Genomic DNA, 16,030 nt, shown 5'->3' with positions numbered 1-16,030 from the left:
ACTTAACCTCATTGCTAGATACTGAAAGTCCAAACTGTTAAACCTCCTTGAGCTTTGTGGAGAACCTCTCTAAAGTCAACCCACAGAAGCTTAACAGTACTGCTTGACACTGCTGATTGACTTAAATGTTCCTCTTACAGGACCAAGCCATATGTCTTTCTATGTTCGAACCCACAAAGGATCAACGCTTTCTCAGTGGTCTCTTGGCAACGGCATTCCAGTCACAAGTCGAGGAGGGGACTACTTTGTGTTTTACTCCCATGGACTCCAGGCTTCTGCGTGGCAGTTCTGGATAGAAGTGCAGGTGGGAATTTCCCAGGCTCCCAGACAGTATGTAACAACCTTGGCTTCGGTGTTCTGACTTCAGAGAACTAATTGACTTTTCTCCAGCAGGTCTCAGAGGAACAGCCAGAAGGAATGGTCACTGTGGCCATTGCTGCCCACTATCTATCAGGGGAAAACAAGAGATCATCTCAGCTGGATGCTCTGAAGGAGAAGTTCCCAGATTGGTCATTTCCCTCGGCGTGGGTTTCCACCTATAGTCTCTTTGTGTTTTAATCGTGTGAATGGGCGTTGAGTACATGCCCCCTGGACATTCCATGGGGTAGTTCCTCTCGCACGATACATAGATGTTGTAATACATGTCAATGAATTTTACTGAGCATATGTTCAAAGAGCTTTTGGGATAACACTCTTCAGGGCCAAGTACTGTATGGGTTAAACTTAGGAACAGTGATGCCTGGCCATTATGTCAGTTGAAAATTCCTGTTTTCTGACACTTAAGCACATGTGGATACTGCCAATCATGTAATTTGTATGATGTAAGCAGCATACCACTTGAGTAGCTTTCCTGTGAGGATGAAGAAAGATGTAGGCTCTGAGACCACTGTTAATGAAGTAGGCAAGTCCACCTGACAGTGGATCGTGGGTAAGATGCCATTCACTGGAGTAGTGCCTCTCTCTGCACTACAACTGCAAGTCACTGGAAAGTAAATGCCGCCGAGGTGGAAGGAAGCCTTCGGCACCTTAGATGCTCGAGCGCTGTTTCTTCAGTGTTGTTCAGTGTTTGTCTGCTCTGAAGCCTAAAGCCTGACTCCTGAGTAGCATTCAGTGTCTGTTTTCCTCCCAAACATGTTCCTGTCATTTATCTGGGGAAGAGAACATTTCTTCAGCTACATCTCTTCTCACATGTCATGGGTTGTTTCATTTGTGCAAGCACAGAACTAAACTTCTTCCCAGCACACGGAGTTGCCTGCATAGCTGCTGAGGAGGAAGAGGAGGAGCGCTGGGAGGACTGTGCATTTTGTAATATTTATTCTTTGTTTTACAGGGAGTCTGTCATACAAGGTTAATCCTTTAGAACAAAACTTTTATTGCTGCACTGGGTTTTCTGTTTCCTAGCAGGTGATCACGGCCTTGTAGCTCTCTGTAGTGAGACCTGGATGTCCTGATGTTGAGGTTGTAGCTTGTACAGGTGTGCGACAACTCTACCTGCAGTTGCTATTTCCAGGTCCTGCAGAAGGGCAGCAGGAGACCTCATGGTGCTTTTCATTTTGAAAACAGGGATGTAGCTTGTCAGGTCTGTCATGGCAGTGGCTCTTGTGACTTTTCTAGTTCCATTGGTGACAGAGGATGAGGCAAACAATAAATTATGCTAATTTCTTTTACAGTAGTAAATGTAAAAAGAAAATTTGAGTTAGTCAACAAGCATGACCCAAAATATAGTTGAAAGAAAGGCCATAGAAAGGCAAAAACAAAACAAACAATATCCTTGTCAGGTGAGAACAGGAAGGCATCTCTCAGAGTGGCCCTCAGAATTGTCAGCAAGAGCATAGTAAGTGTGCACTGCAGAAGAGCTGAAAATTGCTTGTGTGGTATGTGTCAGTTTCTTAATCATGTTCCTTGTATTGCCTGCCTAATCTCTAACGCCTTAAAAACCTGGGCCCATGGACATGTAGGGCTGCAGCTGGAGCTGAATGGTAGCGTGCTGACTGTCACGTGTGGTGATACTGTAAAGTGAAGTCATTTTTTTGCTGGACTCACAGAAATCTTATCTCAACAGTGCTTCAAGTATCCAGCTCCCGCTGTGTAAGTCTTGTCCGTCAGGCAGTACTGAAGGCTTGACGGTCCAGCTTTATGTCCAGCTTGTGAAGAACCACAGCTGAGGGAAATAAGTAACAGTACTAATAGCTCAATGAATTTCAAAAGACAGGCGTATGTTCTGTGCCTGGGTTCATCTGAAATTGATTACTAGACATTATGGGGGAGGGGTGCAACATGTCATGCTGAAGCAGGACAAAAAAGCCAAGATGTCCTCTGACTTCTGTCCTTTGAGCCTTTATACTGCCTTTTCAGTATAATCAATCATGGTTTTCTGTCTGTCTTTGGGTTGTTTCTCTATGCAAATGATTTTGATTTTCTCTTAAGATTATTATGCAGCCACTAACAAAAGGTTCAGTTTCAGGGCATGCTTTAAGGCCAGAAATGGTCAAGTAATTACATACAGTATTCATGGCTTTTAAAAAGCACACTGTCGTTATCAGTAGCTCCTTTCCCTTTTGAAGATTACCTGACCACTTGTGTCGTTCTCTTCTCAAAAGACAGTTCCAGGTCTAAGTAATGCATCCCCCAATGAGTATAAACTCAAGCAGCACATTAGGAAGAAGCATAAAGAACTGACTTTACAGTTCTTAATTTTTTAAGGAAGACTGTTCTATACAGCATTTCCAGTTTAGCAGCTATAACTAAATGTCTAAGATCCCCCACCCTGTCTTGCTGTGAAGGAGGTTAGACCACAAGCCAGCCTAGGTGACTCAGGAAGCTGTTGGAAGAACATGTCTGTCCATCTCTTTTCCACTTCTTTATTGACTTGTTGAAGGTTAATTGTTGCCTTACAATGTTACTGAAATAAACTTTTTAACATACTGGTTGGAAAAAAATGGATCTTTTACAACTGCTTTTTATTGTATCCTAATATTTCCAGGCTATTTTATATCTCTAGTCTGTCTATATAGATCTCTATCTATCTATCTATCTATCTATCTATCTATCTATCTATCTATCTATCTATCTATCCTCTTTAAAATGACCTATATGGCTTTCATATGACTGCTATTTTAATAAGTGGCAGAAGCAAAGAATTCAAGATAGAAATGCTCACTTCACTTGGAATCTTTTTACCTGGAGTGAAATTTTACACCTGAATTTCAGAGAAATAAAAAGAACCTGTTTAGCAAATGGTAAAATCCTGAGGGGTTGGGGATTTAGCTCAGTGGTAGAGCACTTGCCTAGCAATCACGAGGCCCTCGGTTCAGTCCCCAGCTCCGAAAAAAAAGAAAAGGAAAAAAAAAATCCTGAGTATATTTAGGTTTAAATTTTCTTCACTGGGAGAGGAAATCACAAAAGGAAACCTTTTTAAAACTGTGGCTAGGGGGGCTTGGGGATTTAGCTCAGTGGTAGAACGCTTGCCTAGGAAGCGCAAGGCCCTGGGTTCGGTCCCCAGCTCCGAAAAAAAGAACCAAAACAAACAAACAAACAAAAAACAAAACAAACAAACAAAAAAAAACTGTGGCTAGGGATGAGAGCGAGCAAAGAAGCTACATTGCAGCCTGTGGTCACAGGGAAGGCTGACACCAGGGCCAAGCCCACAGCATTTCTCTAAGCGCTTAGTTTCTGAGGAGATTCTGTCCCAGCAGTTCAAGGTGAAACATCAATTTTTGTTCTTTTCATTTTAGGGCCAATAAAGTCATAATGCACATATGCCTCAGTATATTGAACTTAAAAATTATGATTGCAAAATTTATTGAGAATTTATTTAATCCAGTATCCTGACCAAATGGGATCAGTGAAATGGACCAAACAATGAACAATCTTATGACCATCTCAGAAGGATGGTCTGTTTTTCTCTTTTCTGAGAAAGAGGCTGTTTTTATCTCCAAATGATCTGTTTGGATATCAGCAAGAAATTTAACTGTATATATTGACTTTCAAGTAGTTATGCTGAGCCAAAACAATACAGCAAAACAAAACTTTAAAAAAGTATACAAGAACCAAAGACTAATTTCATAACCTTGCTGAGTTTCTTGCTTTGCGGCTTCCTAGTTCTACGAGTTACACATTATGTATTTTATCAGTCAAACCCAGCCCGATTCTACCCAGGAAGGGTCACCAGTGAAAACCCAGAGCATCATACTTACTGACAAGAGACTTCCTTCAGACAGGAGGAAGGCAAAATATCAACTGCCACTCCTCTTGATATCACTCTGGTGGCTCCAGCCAGGACAACTTGGCATGCAAAGACAAAACATCCAGATCTGAAAGTGCAGCTAAAATTCTACCTGGTTGCAGATGACATCATCATCCACATGGAAAATCACAGAATGCAAAGATGAAATTAAGCATTCCACTTAGAAGAATACCACGAAGAATGACAGAGTAAAGGCAAGGAAGTTCAAGACATTGCTGAATGGAATCAGAGGGCTAAAATGAAGGAGACATCTGTGGTCTGGGAAGCATGATATGAAGAAGGGCTGCCTTCTCCTAACAGACTTGTTTACACATTGCACACCATCTCTACAGAGCCCATCTGGAGTGTATGCACACTGAAAAGTTGATCTGAAATCCACAGGGAGCCACAGGAGTCCTACAACAGTCACAGCAGCCTTGGGGTAAAGGGAGTACTTGTACCTCCAAAGCTTCCTAGGGAGCAAGAATCCCCAGGAAAGAGACCTCACATTTATAGTGTGTCTATTAAAAACAAAAAACGCATTGTAGTGTTTTTGACAGTTCAGTTGGGAAAAAAAATCTTCATAAATTGTACTCAGAACATTCCATATGTAATAGAGTTAGTCCTTCAAATATACAAAAATTAACTCAAAAATGTGTCTAAATGTTTAAGTTACAACTCTCAAGCAGAGGCATAAATATTACAGCCTTGGGTTAAATAGTTGTTTCCTAACTGTGGCACAAACGCACAAGCAACAAGGAGAATAAACTGAACTCCCATCACCATGAGAAGTACTGCAGCCAGCACAGACGCACGCCTTTAACCCCAGCACTCGGGAGGCAGAGGCAGGTGGATCTTTGTGAGTTTGAGGCCAGCCTGGTCTACAGAGCTAGTGCCAGGACACCCAGGTTATTACGAAGAGAAACCCTGTCTTGAAAAACAAAACACAACAAACAACAAACAGAAAAGAAAAGCCGTCTATCAAAATTCCAAAAGATAGTATCGTGGAAGGGAAATCATAATGCTAATCATAAACTTGGGTAAAGCTTAGCATCCAAAAAATGTATAAAATCACTGGCCAACCAAATATAAAAAGATCTTTTAGTTTGGTCTAAAAACCAAAAAAAGATACACATAAGCCACCTACATTAAGTGCAGGTATCAGAAGCTGGCCTTCATTTACAGCTAGTGGAAACTTTAATGAAGGCCCTCTAGCATGTAGAACTTGTTAGTTCCTCCAGGGCATAGTCCAGCCACTGGACTTCTAGAGAGAACTGAAAACATCCACACAGAAAAGTCTCATCCTTGAATCCCCTCCCTTATCCACAAGGACATGGTTTTCCTTGGATTGTGTGGTACATACACCTTTTAACCTATATATACACCTGAGCTAAGAGTTAGGAATCAAGCACAGTAAGAAACATGTGTAACAGTGTGCTGTAATAAATGCTGTTTAAAACTAAGAAACTGTTAATGTTTACATTTTATATTTGGTTCTTTTTGGATCTTATTTGACTGGGTAACTGAAATCCTAGAAGGCAAGACGGGGTAAGGGAGAATTATTATGTGAATGTTTAGAGTTACAACCCTAAGGAAAAATCCCAAACTCTAACCTTTAAATGGACAGTAAACATACTCACAAAACAGCATTATTCTAAAGTAAATATATGAAAAATGTTCAAAACATGATGCCAAGTAATAAACATCCATAGTCTAGGTGATCCACAAAGCATATAACGGACATGGGGAACTGTGCAAATAATTTTTAATTCTACCTACTAAAGATGATACCCAGTTTTCTTTACACTTCTGTTTGCATGGTGTCATGCTGTGCATAATTTTCTATCATTTCTTCACTATATTTCGAGCATGTACGTCTATGTGATGAATGGTCCCAATATTCTGTCATTAGGCACTTGGATATTCCCACTCTGTAGCTAAATATTTTAAATAAATTTGTTTGGACTTCTAGGTATTTCATTGAGGAGAATATAAGAGGTAGGAATTATTTTGTGGCGTTTAATACATACCCATTTTTTGCTGTCAACCTGAGATAAGTAAACAAAAGTTTACTTTGTTTGTGTAATAGTTTTATTACCCTTTACCAACGGGTGGGAATACACATTACAGAAGCAGCAGCAACTTTAATTACAAGCAAAAGTTGTTTGTATCTCCAAATGATATGTTTTGGTATCAGCAAAAAATTTAACCATATATATTAGCTTTCAAATAGTTATGCTGAATATTTAAGTTCATTAAAGATATGGCTTTACAGGTGATATGTTTTAAACCAAACAATGCAGCAAAACACAATTTTTTAAAAAGTATACAACAACCAAAGAATAATTTTTATTAAGCTTGCCAAATTTCTTGCTTTGGTGTTTCCTAGTTCTACTCAGTACACACTATGTATTTTATCTGAGTCATTCCCAGCTCAAACCACAGGAGTCACATTAGCTAATCCAGACTCTGCTTTTAAGATTGTGAGGTGATAGTCCTATGACTGGGTATGGCAGCACACGGCTGTAAAAACCAGTTATGGGGGCAGCTAAGGAAGAGTTACAAATTGGTGTCCAGCTTGGGCAAGGCTCTGCCTCAAAAAAAAAAAAAAAAAAAAAAAAAAAAAAAAAAAAGGCAGGGGCTTGTGGGATATAACTCAGTAGTGGAACACTTGGTTAGCATGAGAGGCCGTATGCTCGTCCTTATACTGCCCTCACCACCAAAGTTAGATGAACTCAGCAGCACCCATGTAAGACATCTGGAAACACCACTGCTGCTTATGATGGTAACACTGCTTTAATAACTGAGTAGTCACATTAGAAATTGACTAGATACAGAAGAATTGCTGGCTCTTGTCCCTAATGGAATGGGACAGAAGATATTTCAGCTTAGTTTTTGTTTTTTTTGCTGCACGGCATCTACTTACATAGGAAACTTTATTCTCTATTTTAAAATTCAGAACAAGGTGGTGATTTGATACAATGACTTAAATAAAAGTAGCACCAGAAGGACCAGGTACCAATAGCAACATATTTCACCCATTCAGGGATTTTATTATATAAAATTATTGCACTTCTAATGTAGAAAGGAAATAACAGTAATTACTAAATTCAATAATTTTTACTAGGTGGTGAAATTTGAAATAATTTCAAAATAATTCTGAGGTTTCCTCTAAAGGTACTGCCTAAGAGGATGCAGTCTATCTCTTTAGTTTAGAAGGCAGGAACAGAGGGCTGAATTCCATTTCTAAGCAACATCTGCATTATAAGAGAGGCTGTTTTACACGGTGGTACGAATTTGGTCCACTTCAAATACATTGTTGTTATAAAAATAAACAAGATTTTATAAAAAATAACATTGCATTCCTTGTTCAAATTGCACAGTACAAATAAGCTATCTAAATTAATACTGTTATTAATAATTAGAATTACATGTGGTAGGTATGTGTTTAGTCTGAAGCAACTGAATATGTAGTTCTGCTTTCATAATGTATGAAAACTAAAATTTAAGTCACATCTAGAAATACATAAAATATTTTTAAACTTTATAATAAAGAATTTACAAAGTAATTTTTAGTAGCTGATAATACAGGATCCCACAGTCTATTTACATAAAAGCCCATTTTTATTCAATTTACAAAAGCAATAAATAAGAAACTCCATTAATTTGCACAAAACCTGTTCCCCTCATGATCAGTGGGATGACTACTACTTTACAGCTGGGCCAACAAACCTGTCTTCCTCTATGATGACTGCTCATTTTGGAAAGAAGAAAGTCTTGTCTTTATTCCAAGAGTGAGTATAGTCATGCAGAATCCAGCGTAAACCTTACAGATTATAATACACACCTTAAAAATATGGACAGTGCCTTTGAGTATATTTACATGAATATTCACAAAAAGATACAGTTCTTTGATACAAAATTTAGTGGTGTCAGCATAATTGATAAGAACCCCTCCCCCTCTGCCCACACTGATCTAGAAGGAATTAAGCTTGCTAAAACAGGCACATTAAGTCACAGGTAACTGGCTTCCATCAACCCAGGACTGCTGGTGAACAACGTACCAAAGTCACAAGGTGTCTGTCCACTGAGCCTTCCTTACAAGCGCAGGATTCGAAGGACCAAGTAAGGGTCCGGCTGACTCCACACCACACGGAAGCAGACAGTTGCTCAGGCAGCTGACGAGCTGCAGCAAGCGCCTTAGCACTCATTTAAAGAAAGGTAACCCACCCACAGGACAAACCAGTCAGACATGCTGAACCAGAAAGTACATAAGCCATAGGAGTGAAAAAATAAGCTCACTTGGGGCAGAGTAATCCCTACACTAACGATCCGTTATGAATAATTCCTACAACTACAAACTGTGAAGAAAATCAAATATCATATGTGCATGTGCATCTATATACTGCTCATTACTTTCTACTGCAGCTTAAAAAGAGGCTTTGATACCACACTTCTTTTTTTAAATGGAGTCGAAGAGATTTAGAGGAAGAATTCATTAAATTATAACACTTTATGAAAGAGTTCCGCCCCAAGCTCTTTTACCTGTTACGTCACTCAGCAGGTCACAAGGTGCTCTGGTGCACGCTGCTGTGACTAATACTGCCTGCTCGTTGTCAGGACACAGAACAGTCATAAGCCCCATCCTGAAATGGCTCCTCTTCATCTGCTTGTGTTGTGTCCTCTTCTTTCCGGCTGACCATGCTGTTGTTACTCCCGGTCTCACTCTGAGTGATGCTCCCATGGCTAGAAGAGCCCCTGCTCTCCTCTGCCCGGGGGCTGGTCTGTTCAGGACTCTTACCCACTGTTATTGGCTGGAAGGTGTCAGGCTGGACCAACTCTTCCGTTATCTCACTGAGCTTCTGTAGTTGTGGCTTAATGATGTTTAAAAATGGCTTATATCCAGGGCTGAGTAAAGGGGAAAAATCAGCTGTCATCTGCTGTAATTCAACACTTGAGAGAGGGGCTCGGGAGATACTGTTAGTCAATAAAGGGTCTGCTGTGCAGGCGTGTGGCCTTGAGCTCAATCCCTAGGACCCACATAAGAAGCCAGTGTGTGGTGCTGACAAGGCACAGAGAGGATTTCTGGAGGCATGCAGGACAGGCAGTCAGCCTAGCCAAACCCGTGAGCCCCAGGTCCCAGTGAGAGACCCTGTCTTAACAACCAGGTGAACAGCTCCTGTGGAACGGCACCAGAAGCCGACTTTGGTCTTTTGAACATGTGCACAAGTACGAATGCAAAGTACCCACATGCACAACTTGATTATTGTACAATAAGAAACAAGGAGCAATACCCTAAGGGATCATTGGAAAGTATCTCACTTAAATACATTTGGCAATTAAAGAAAACTGGATCTAAGGGAGGTAAAGAGCTTTAAATCCATACATGACTGCTGACAAAGACAGACCTCTCAACTCCCACCCACTACTTCTAATTTGTAAATGCTAGTAATTGTCATGGAGTCTTGAAATTGACATAGACTACATAACCTGTTGTTCACATAGACTTAACTACCAACCTAAGTCCCAGCCTCATGATCACTTGCATGGCATAAATCTTAGGCCAGCATTACGCCCTCACATTATAAAGTAACCCACACTATAAGCTATTCCAGGGCCCATTCACTGACTGGTTAAAGGAAAACTACTTTAAAACATAAAAATGAAAGCATGTTTTAGTTCCACAAATTTAAAAATGTCCAAAATGAGTGAATTTTGCTTTTTTGGGAAAGGCGTCATAGATAGCTCAGGAGGACCTTAGCTGCTGTTGCCTGCTTCTGCCAAGGGCTGGGGTTTAAGGGATGTGCTAGCATGCCTTATAGTTAGGATGTGAAAAGGCCGTCATTCACCAAAGGATACCATGCTTATGGAAGCCAGCACTCACTCACCAGTCTGTAGAGGCCCATCGGTCTACGGCGTGCAGCCCTGCTTTTATGTTCTGTAACATCTCTCCATCTATCTCTGAAGACTGAGCAATCCCAAGAATCTGACTGACCACGGAGGATTCTTTGAGAATCAGGCCGATGACAACACACCAGTCCAGACATCCTGCCTCCATGAAAATGTGCAGCAGATAACTAGACATAAAGAGCAACACAGTGATCTGTATGAACCACGGCTGCTGACGGGCCAAAGGGCAGCATATACTCAGGAGGGACGCTTCCCATCTGCACAAAGACAGCTACTGCTCTGGCTGTGTTTTCAAACTCGGGGACACTCACCGCAGCTGAACTTGAGATTTGTGGGGCCCTTTGCTTGCCAACTCCATGGAGATGTGCTCCAGCTCAGACTGAGTCAAGCTGAGTGTGGAGAAGTTTTCGTCCACCATTGTCCAGTCTCCATCCACCATGGAGCTGCTTTCAGTCAAGTCTGTAGCTGAGCCAATGCTGCATTCATCCCCTGATGGAGAAGTGCAGAAGTTACGAGAAAGCTTCTCATTGCACAGATAAGCAGTTTCCCCTTCATTATAAATATTAATTATTTTTAAGACACTAGCTTCTTTTTAAGATTTCAAAGTAAAAAATTCACTCTACTGCTAAAATATCCATTACATGAATAACAGATTTTAAGAGCCAGCAGACCATTAAAAAAATGATGTGCCTTAAAATGGGAAAAATTCTAATTTTACAATTAAAAGTAACAGCAGTTAGGAGCCTTCCACGTGACAGAAGCTTCACCCAGCAGTGATGATGAAATGACAGCCCAATACTAGGTAAAGGCCTGGCCAATAAGAAAGCTGGAAGAAAGATATTCATCTGGGCTTGTAATGCAAATCTGTAGTCTCAACTACTTGTGGCTAGACCAGGAGGACCTCAAGTTCCAGGGCAGGCTGGGAAATGGAGGGCGTGCTTGCTTAGCATTCAGGAGGGCCTGGGTTCAAGCCCCAGTATTGGCTCCCCATCCTCCAGCAAAACAAAAACAGTAACAACCCCAACCCCAAATCCAGCCCAACTACTGTCAGAGACTTAGTGTTTTATAGCCCAAGAGCAACACAAATGGCTTTAAAACCTCTTTCATTTGTAGTTTAACCGTAACAGCAGAATTAGTATACTGTTCTTATAAATGGTCACATAAATATTCCAGGCTTTGAAAGCGAAGAGGTAAAATGAAGGGTATTATATATAACATAGAATTCTTTCATAAACTTTATTAATGAAATAAAAACTAGTGATAGAAACATGATAAGAAATAAGATATGACAAAAGTCTACTTACTCTAAAATTAGAATTCCTTATAACATTTTAATGTTAGCTGGATTTCAAAGATAGTATTTCCTTATCAAAATTGATTGCAAAGGGCCAGCAAACAGCTCAGAGAGTAAAGGTGCTGCTGCCAAGCCTGACAGACAACCACAGTTTGATCTTGGAAACTCACAAAAAGATGGGAGGTGAGCCCTAATCACACTAAGTTGTCCTCTGACTTTCACATGTGTATTCTTCCGCACACATCACAGACACAGAGACATAGTAAATAAACATTTTAAAACTTGATTGCAAAGATTTACTTAGTGTTTACCTGTATTTCAAATATCTAAAATAAATAAAATAAATATGACTGGGCTTTACCAGTCAAAGCCAATCTGTCCTTATTTACCTATGGAGGCAGATATTTAATGGCTAATTATTGAGGAAAGAGTGATGCTGTACCTTAGAAATGCTATGGGACATAATCATTTCCCAAAACAAAAGTCAAGAAGAGCTACAACTTGTTCCTTTACTAGGTATATACCTCTATTAGATAATGGTGAGAGGAAAGCATCTTGCATTTGTGGTCCAGGAGATGAGGCTATGTCTGCGTCACGATGGGTGGGACCAATGCTGCTGAGCCAGCTCTGACTGCGTTGGATGGTAGAGATGCCGGCATCCATCTCAGGGGTAAGAAAAGGGTCAGCTGACTGAGACTTCAACAGCTGCTCTCCCACTGCAGGGTAAGTCCAGAGGTAAACCAGGTGGTTCATGGTGCTCTCGCTGCTATTCTCAGCACTATCTGCTCAAAGCCAACTGTCACTCTACACTGTTTCTTTTATCCAAAACTAGGGATGTGAAATTCCAGAAGAGACTCTCAGAGCCTCCCCTAGTCTCTTACTGTAACCAGGCCACACTATTCTCTTGATCTGAGTGACTTGCTTTGACTCTTAAGATGACCTAAAATTCCCAAACACCATAATAAAAAGGTTTTGTTTAAACAACTGGAAATCTTTATTAAAATATCTGAATTTTTTTCTCAGTTTGACTGTCTTCCCTGAGTTTAGTGTCAAGTGTCAAGTGATTATTATCACCCTGGGTGAATTCTGTCAGGTAAGTCATAGCGCAGCTTACTTAAGGCGCCTGACTAACTCATTCTAAATTCTTGGCCACTAAGGGAAATGTGGGAGCTTCTACACTCAGTTCTCAACCTGTCTATAATTTCATAATAATTAGATTTCTAAGGTAAACTTAGGGCCCAAAAGACTTAATAGTCTCTACTTCATTTATACCTTTGACCAAATGGGAGATACTCTAACTGATGTACAAAAAGTTGGTTTTCATCTGCTTAAATTTGTAATGAAAAGAGTTCCTTGAATGTCAACCAGTGATAACATGTCTAAATATCTAAATAAATAATTTTTGTAAAAACGTCTGAAGTCCACATTACCTGCTCGACATTTCCCATTTTTGAAAGGGGAACTAATGGAAGAGGCTGGGATAATGGGAAGAGGCCACAGGAAATCCTTGTGCAGTCTCTTCAGGGCTACTACAAAGTTGTCCACACGGGCGGCTCGAGTGCGTTCTTTGCAAAGCCAACTGATGAGTTCAAAGCCTAGCTGGGCTGCAAAGCAGCCCAGGTCCTTCAGGCGCACGTCTTCTAGGAGACGCCGAGCGTGTCGCCACAGCATCATGTCGATGTACATGTTCTCTGCACAGTCACTGTCTTTGCTCCACCTGCAGGAACAAGAAGCCAGAGAGTGACCGCAGTGAAGTGACCTCAGCGAAGTGACCACAGGGAGAGCTCTACCTTCAGGCAGCATGGATGAAGCTGAAAAGGAGGCAAGACATTTGTTATCTAATTGTGTTTGAATCGGAAGAAAAGGCGTCAGGGCTTTTCCTTATCACAATCTATTACACCTGCGGGACCTAACTCCAACCACACCCCTTTAACTCTTGAAACAGGGTCTCTCTATGTAGTCCTGGAGTTCACTATATAGACCAGGCTAGCCTCAAACTCAGATACCCTTCTGCCTCTGCCTCCCAGGTGCTGGGATTAAAGGAATACACCACCATGCCAGGCACACAGGTAATCTCTTAAGACCAATTTGTAGAATTGAATATGGACTACATAAGAATCAGTAGGAGACAAAAGAAGCCAGAGAGGAAGAAGTGGTGTGTACCTGAAGTGGGGAGAAGGAAGAACAAACAAATGCATTTGTGACACCAATGAAAGAGAACAAGATGAAATCCTCTCTACTTGCACTTTATAGATATATGAAAACAAACTTTATAAAATCAATGACGAGTACATATAGTCTATCACTCTAATCGATATGAGCAAACGTGTAACCAGTAGGAACCGAGTAGCGGCTCTAAGTGAGAAGCAGGCCACCATGGAACAGGAGAGCCTGGCATCAGAAGCAGGACTTCTCAGATCTGGTCTCACTCCACCTTCCATCAGCTGTGTGAACAAAATCAGTATTTTTCTGAGCCTGTTTTCTCACTTCCACAATGAGAAATGACACTACAGAGTTGTCAGGATTAAGACATAAAAATGCAAATTCTCCACAGAGTGGGTAGCACACAGTGAGCTCTTAGTAGGGTATTGACCACTATTTAACTTTAGACTGTGGCTGGAAATTGTTGATACTTCTCCTATGGCTGTATTTTATTGGTGATTTTTGTCTGTGTGTTTGTGTATTTGTATTGAGGGAAGAGTGTTAATGACTGTGACAGGAGAAAAAAGTAAAATACAATAAAACATGTTAACTCTTGGTATGCTATATATTGCAGTAAAAATACAAATACATAAAAACAACAAACAAACAGGAAACAAACAAAACCAAACCAAAATAACCCAAAACACTTAGGGAAGAGAAAATACAAGGGCCAAGAACAGGTAACAGCAGAGGCAATACAGGAGTCTCCTCGCAAACCAGAGGCAATTCCAATGGTCTGTCGAGACCACTGAGTTTGCATGCCACACGCCAGAGACAATTTCCATTTATGACAGAAGTAGTCTTTGGTCTTCAAAATGTACCTTCCCTTCAGCTCCCCCATTATCTAAGGTTTTATTTGAGTCCCTGGTTGTACTGGCTGGTTTTGTGTGTCAACTTGACACAAGCTGGAGTTATCACAGAGAAAGGAGCCTCACTTGAGGACATGCCTCCATGAGACCCAGCTGTAAGGCATTTTCTCAACTAGTGATCAAGGGTGGGAAAGGCCCAGCCCATGGTGGGTGGTGCCATCCCTGGGCTGGTGGTGGTCTTGGGTTCTATAAGAAAGCAAACTGAGCAAGCCAGGGGAAGCAAGCCAGTAAAGTAAGTAACATCCCTCCATGGCCTCTGTATCAGCTCCTGCTTCCTGACCTGCTTCAGTTCCAGTCCTGACTTCCTTTGATGGTGAACAGAAATGTGGAAGTGTAAGCTGAATAAACCCTTTCCTCCCCAACCTGCTTCTTGGTCATGATGTTTGTGCAGGAACAGAAACCCTAAGACACCTGTCACCGGAAGTAATTTACATTAATTACATTTAGAACAAGTGTACCCAAATCTACTTTAGTACAAGGATATAAAAACTACAGAGAACAGAAGTGAACTTAACAAGAAAGAAAAAGAAAAAAGAAACACAGAAGTCTTCTCTAAGCCTTTGACAAATGAAAAAAGATTTTGCAACTGAATTAAGTATTTTAAGACTCGCTTTATAGGGGTTGGGGATTTAGCTCAGTGGTAGAGCGCTTGCCTAGGAAGCGCAAGTCCCTGGGTTCAGTCCCCAGCTCCAAAAAAAGAAAAAGGAAAAAGAAAGAAAAAAAAAAAGACTCGCTTTATAAATGCCTTGAAATGTATGTAACAAATGCTCTGAAAACGGTAATTGCTCTTCATTCTTTTACCTTTTCCCAGAAGGACCAGTTGGCATACTTAGAGTTTTCTGTAAGCCGAATTTACCAGGAGGAACATTTTCAGCTGACTGGGATAAACTGATGCTGCGATTCCTGAAGAACTCAAAGCCACCACTTGAACTGGGCTCCTGTGGTTACACAGCAGACAGTAGTTTTAGTCACAGATGCTCTGGTGGGGTATGCCCTAGAGAAGCTGTATAATTTTGTACTAACCTGAGATGTCGGTGTGGATGGAGGGGTCTCAGATTCTCCAGAACCAATGGCTTTAAGAAATCTAATCATGTGTCGACACAGGTCCCATTTGCCCTGTTCCAGTGCTGTGTTGAACAGAAGGGTGGCATGCTGCCTACTTACTGCGGGGACTTCCATATTCTATAAAAACAACCAAACCAGATAGCATTCCATTTATATGATATAATCTTGGATGACAGAGCAATCCTTCTCTTGACACTTCTCTCAGTCTGAGGAATAAGCTGGCTGGGCAATTTAATAATAAAATTAAAAGGAGCATTTAAAAGTTCCAGATGTGCAAAAGTGAAACAGCTGCTCTGTTTGTATAGTTCACACTACAATTCACTGCACTCCGCTTCACGTTAGCTAACAATACACACGGACATTATTATTATTGCTGTTTTCTCTCTTTGACTATAAAGTTACACCATTCCCATTACAGGATAAGGAAACAGAGTTATCTAAATTGTTGAAGATCAATAGAAAAGC

At 40.8% G+C, this 16,030-nt stretch overlaps 2 protein-coding genes across 6 annotated transcripts in view; one reads left to right on the top strand and one right to left on the bottom strand.

Moving 5' to 3' along the window:
• Ermp1 (endoplasmic reticulum metallopeptidase 1) overlaps positions 1-2,939 on the top strand; it is a 34,198-nt gene extending 31,259 nt beyond the window's left edge. The window contains exons 14-15 of one of the 2 annotated variants that reach the window (XM_006231241.5): positions 141-304; positions 391-2,939. In XM_006231241.5, the coding sequence (XP_006231303.1) occupies positions 141-304; positions 391-558 (332 nt within the window). In that variant the 3' untranslated portion in view covers positions 559-2,939. 2 annotated transcript variants of the gene reach the window in all.
• A 3,359-nt stretch (positions 2,940-6,298) lies between these two features.
• Ric1 (RIC1 homolog, RAB6A GEF complex partner 1) overlaps positions 6,299-16,030 on the bottom strand; it is a 99,199-nt gene continuing 89,467 nt past the window's right edge. For all 4 annotated transcript variants that reach the window (NM_001427735.1, XM_006231255.5, XM_006231256.5 and 1 more), the window contains 7 exon segments: positions 6,299-9,133; positions 10,114-10,302; positions 10,447-10,624; positions 11,954-12,145; positions 12,860-13,146; positions 15,302-15,438; positions 15,524-15,682. In NM_001427735.1, coding sequence (NP_001414664.1) covers positions 8,842-9,133; positions 10,114-10,302; positions 10,447-10,624; positions 11,954-12,145; positions 12,860-13,146; positions 15,302-15,438; positions 15,524-15,682 — 1,434 coding nt within the window. In that variant the 3' untranslated portion in view covers positions 6,299-8,841.

Source organism: Rattus norvegicus, chromosome 1, assembly GCF_036323735.1.
Source record: "Rattus norvegicus strain BN/NHsdMcwi chromosome 1, GRCr8, whole genome shotgun sequence".
NCBI lineage: Eukaryota > Metazoa > Chordata > Mammalia > Rodentia > Muridae > Rattus > Rattus norvegicus.
Note: the sequence above shows the minus strand (reverse complement) of the source record. Positions and strands in the feature narration are given on the sequence as shown.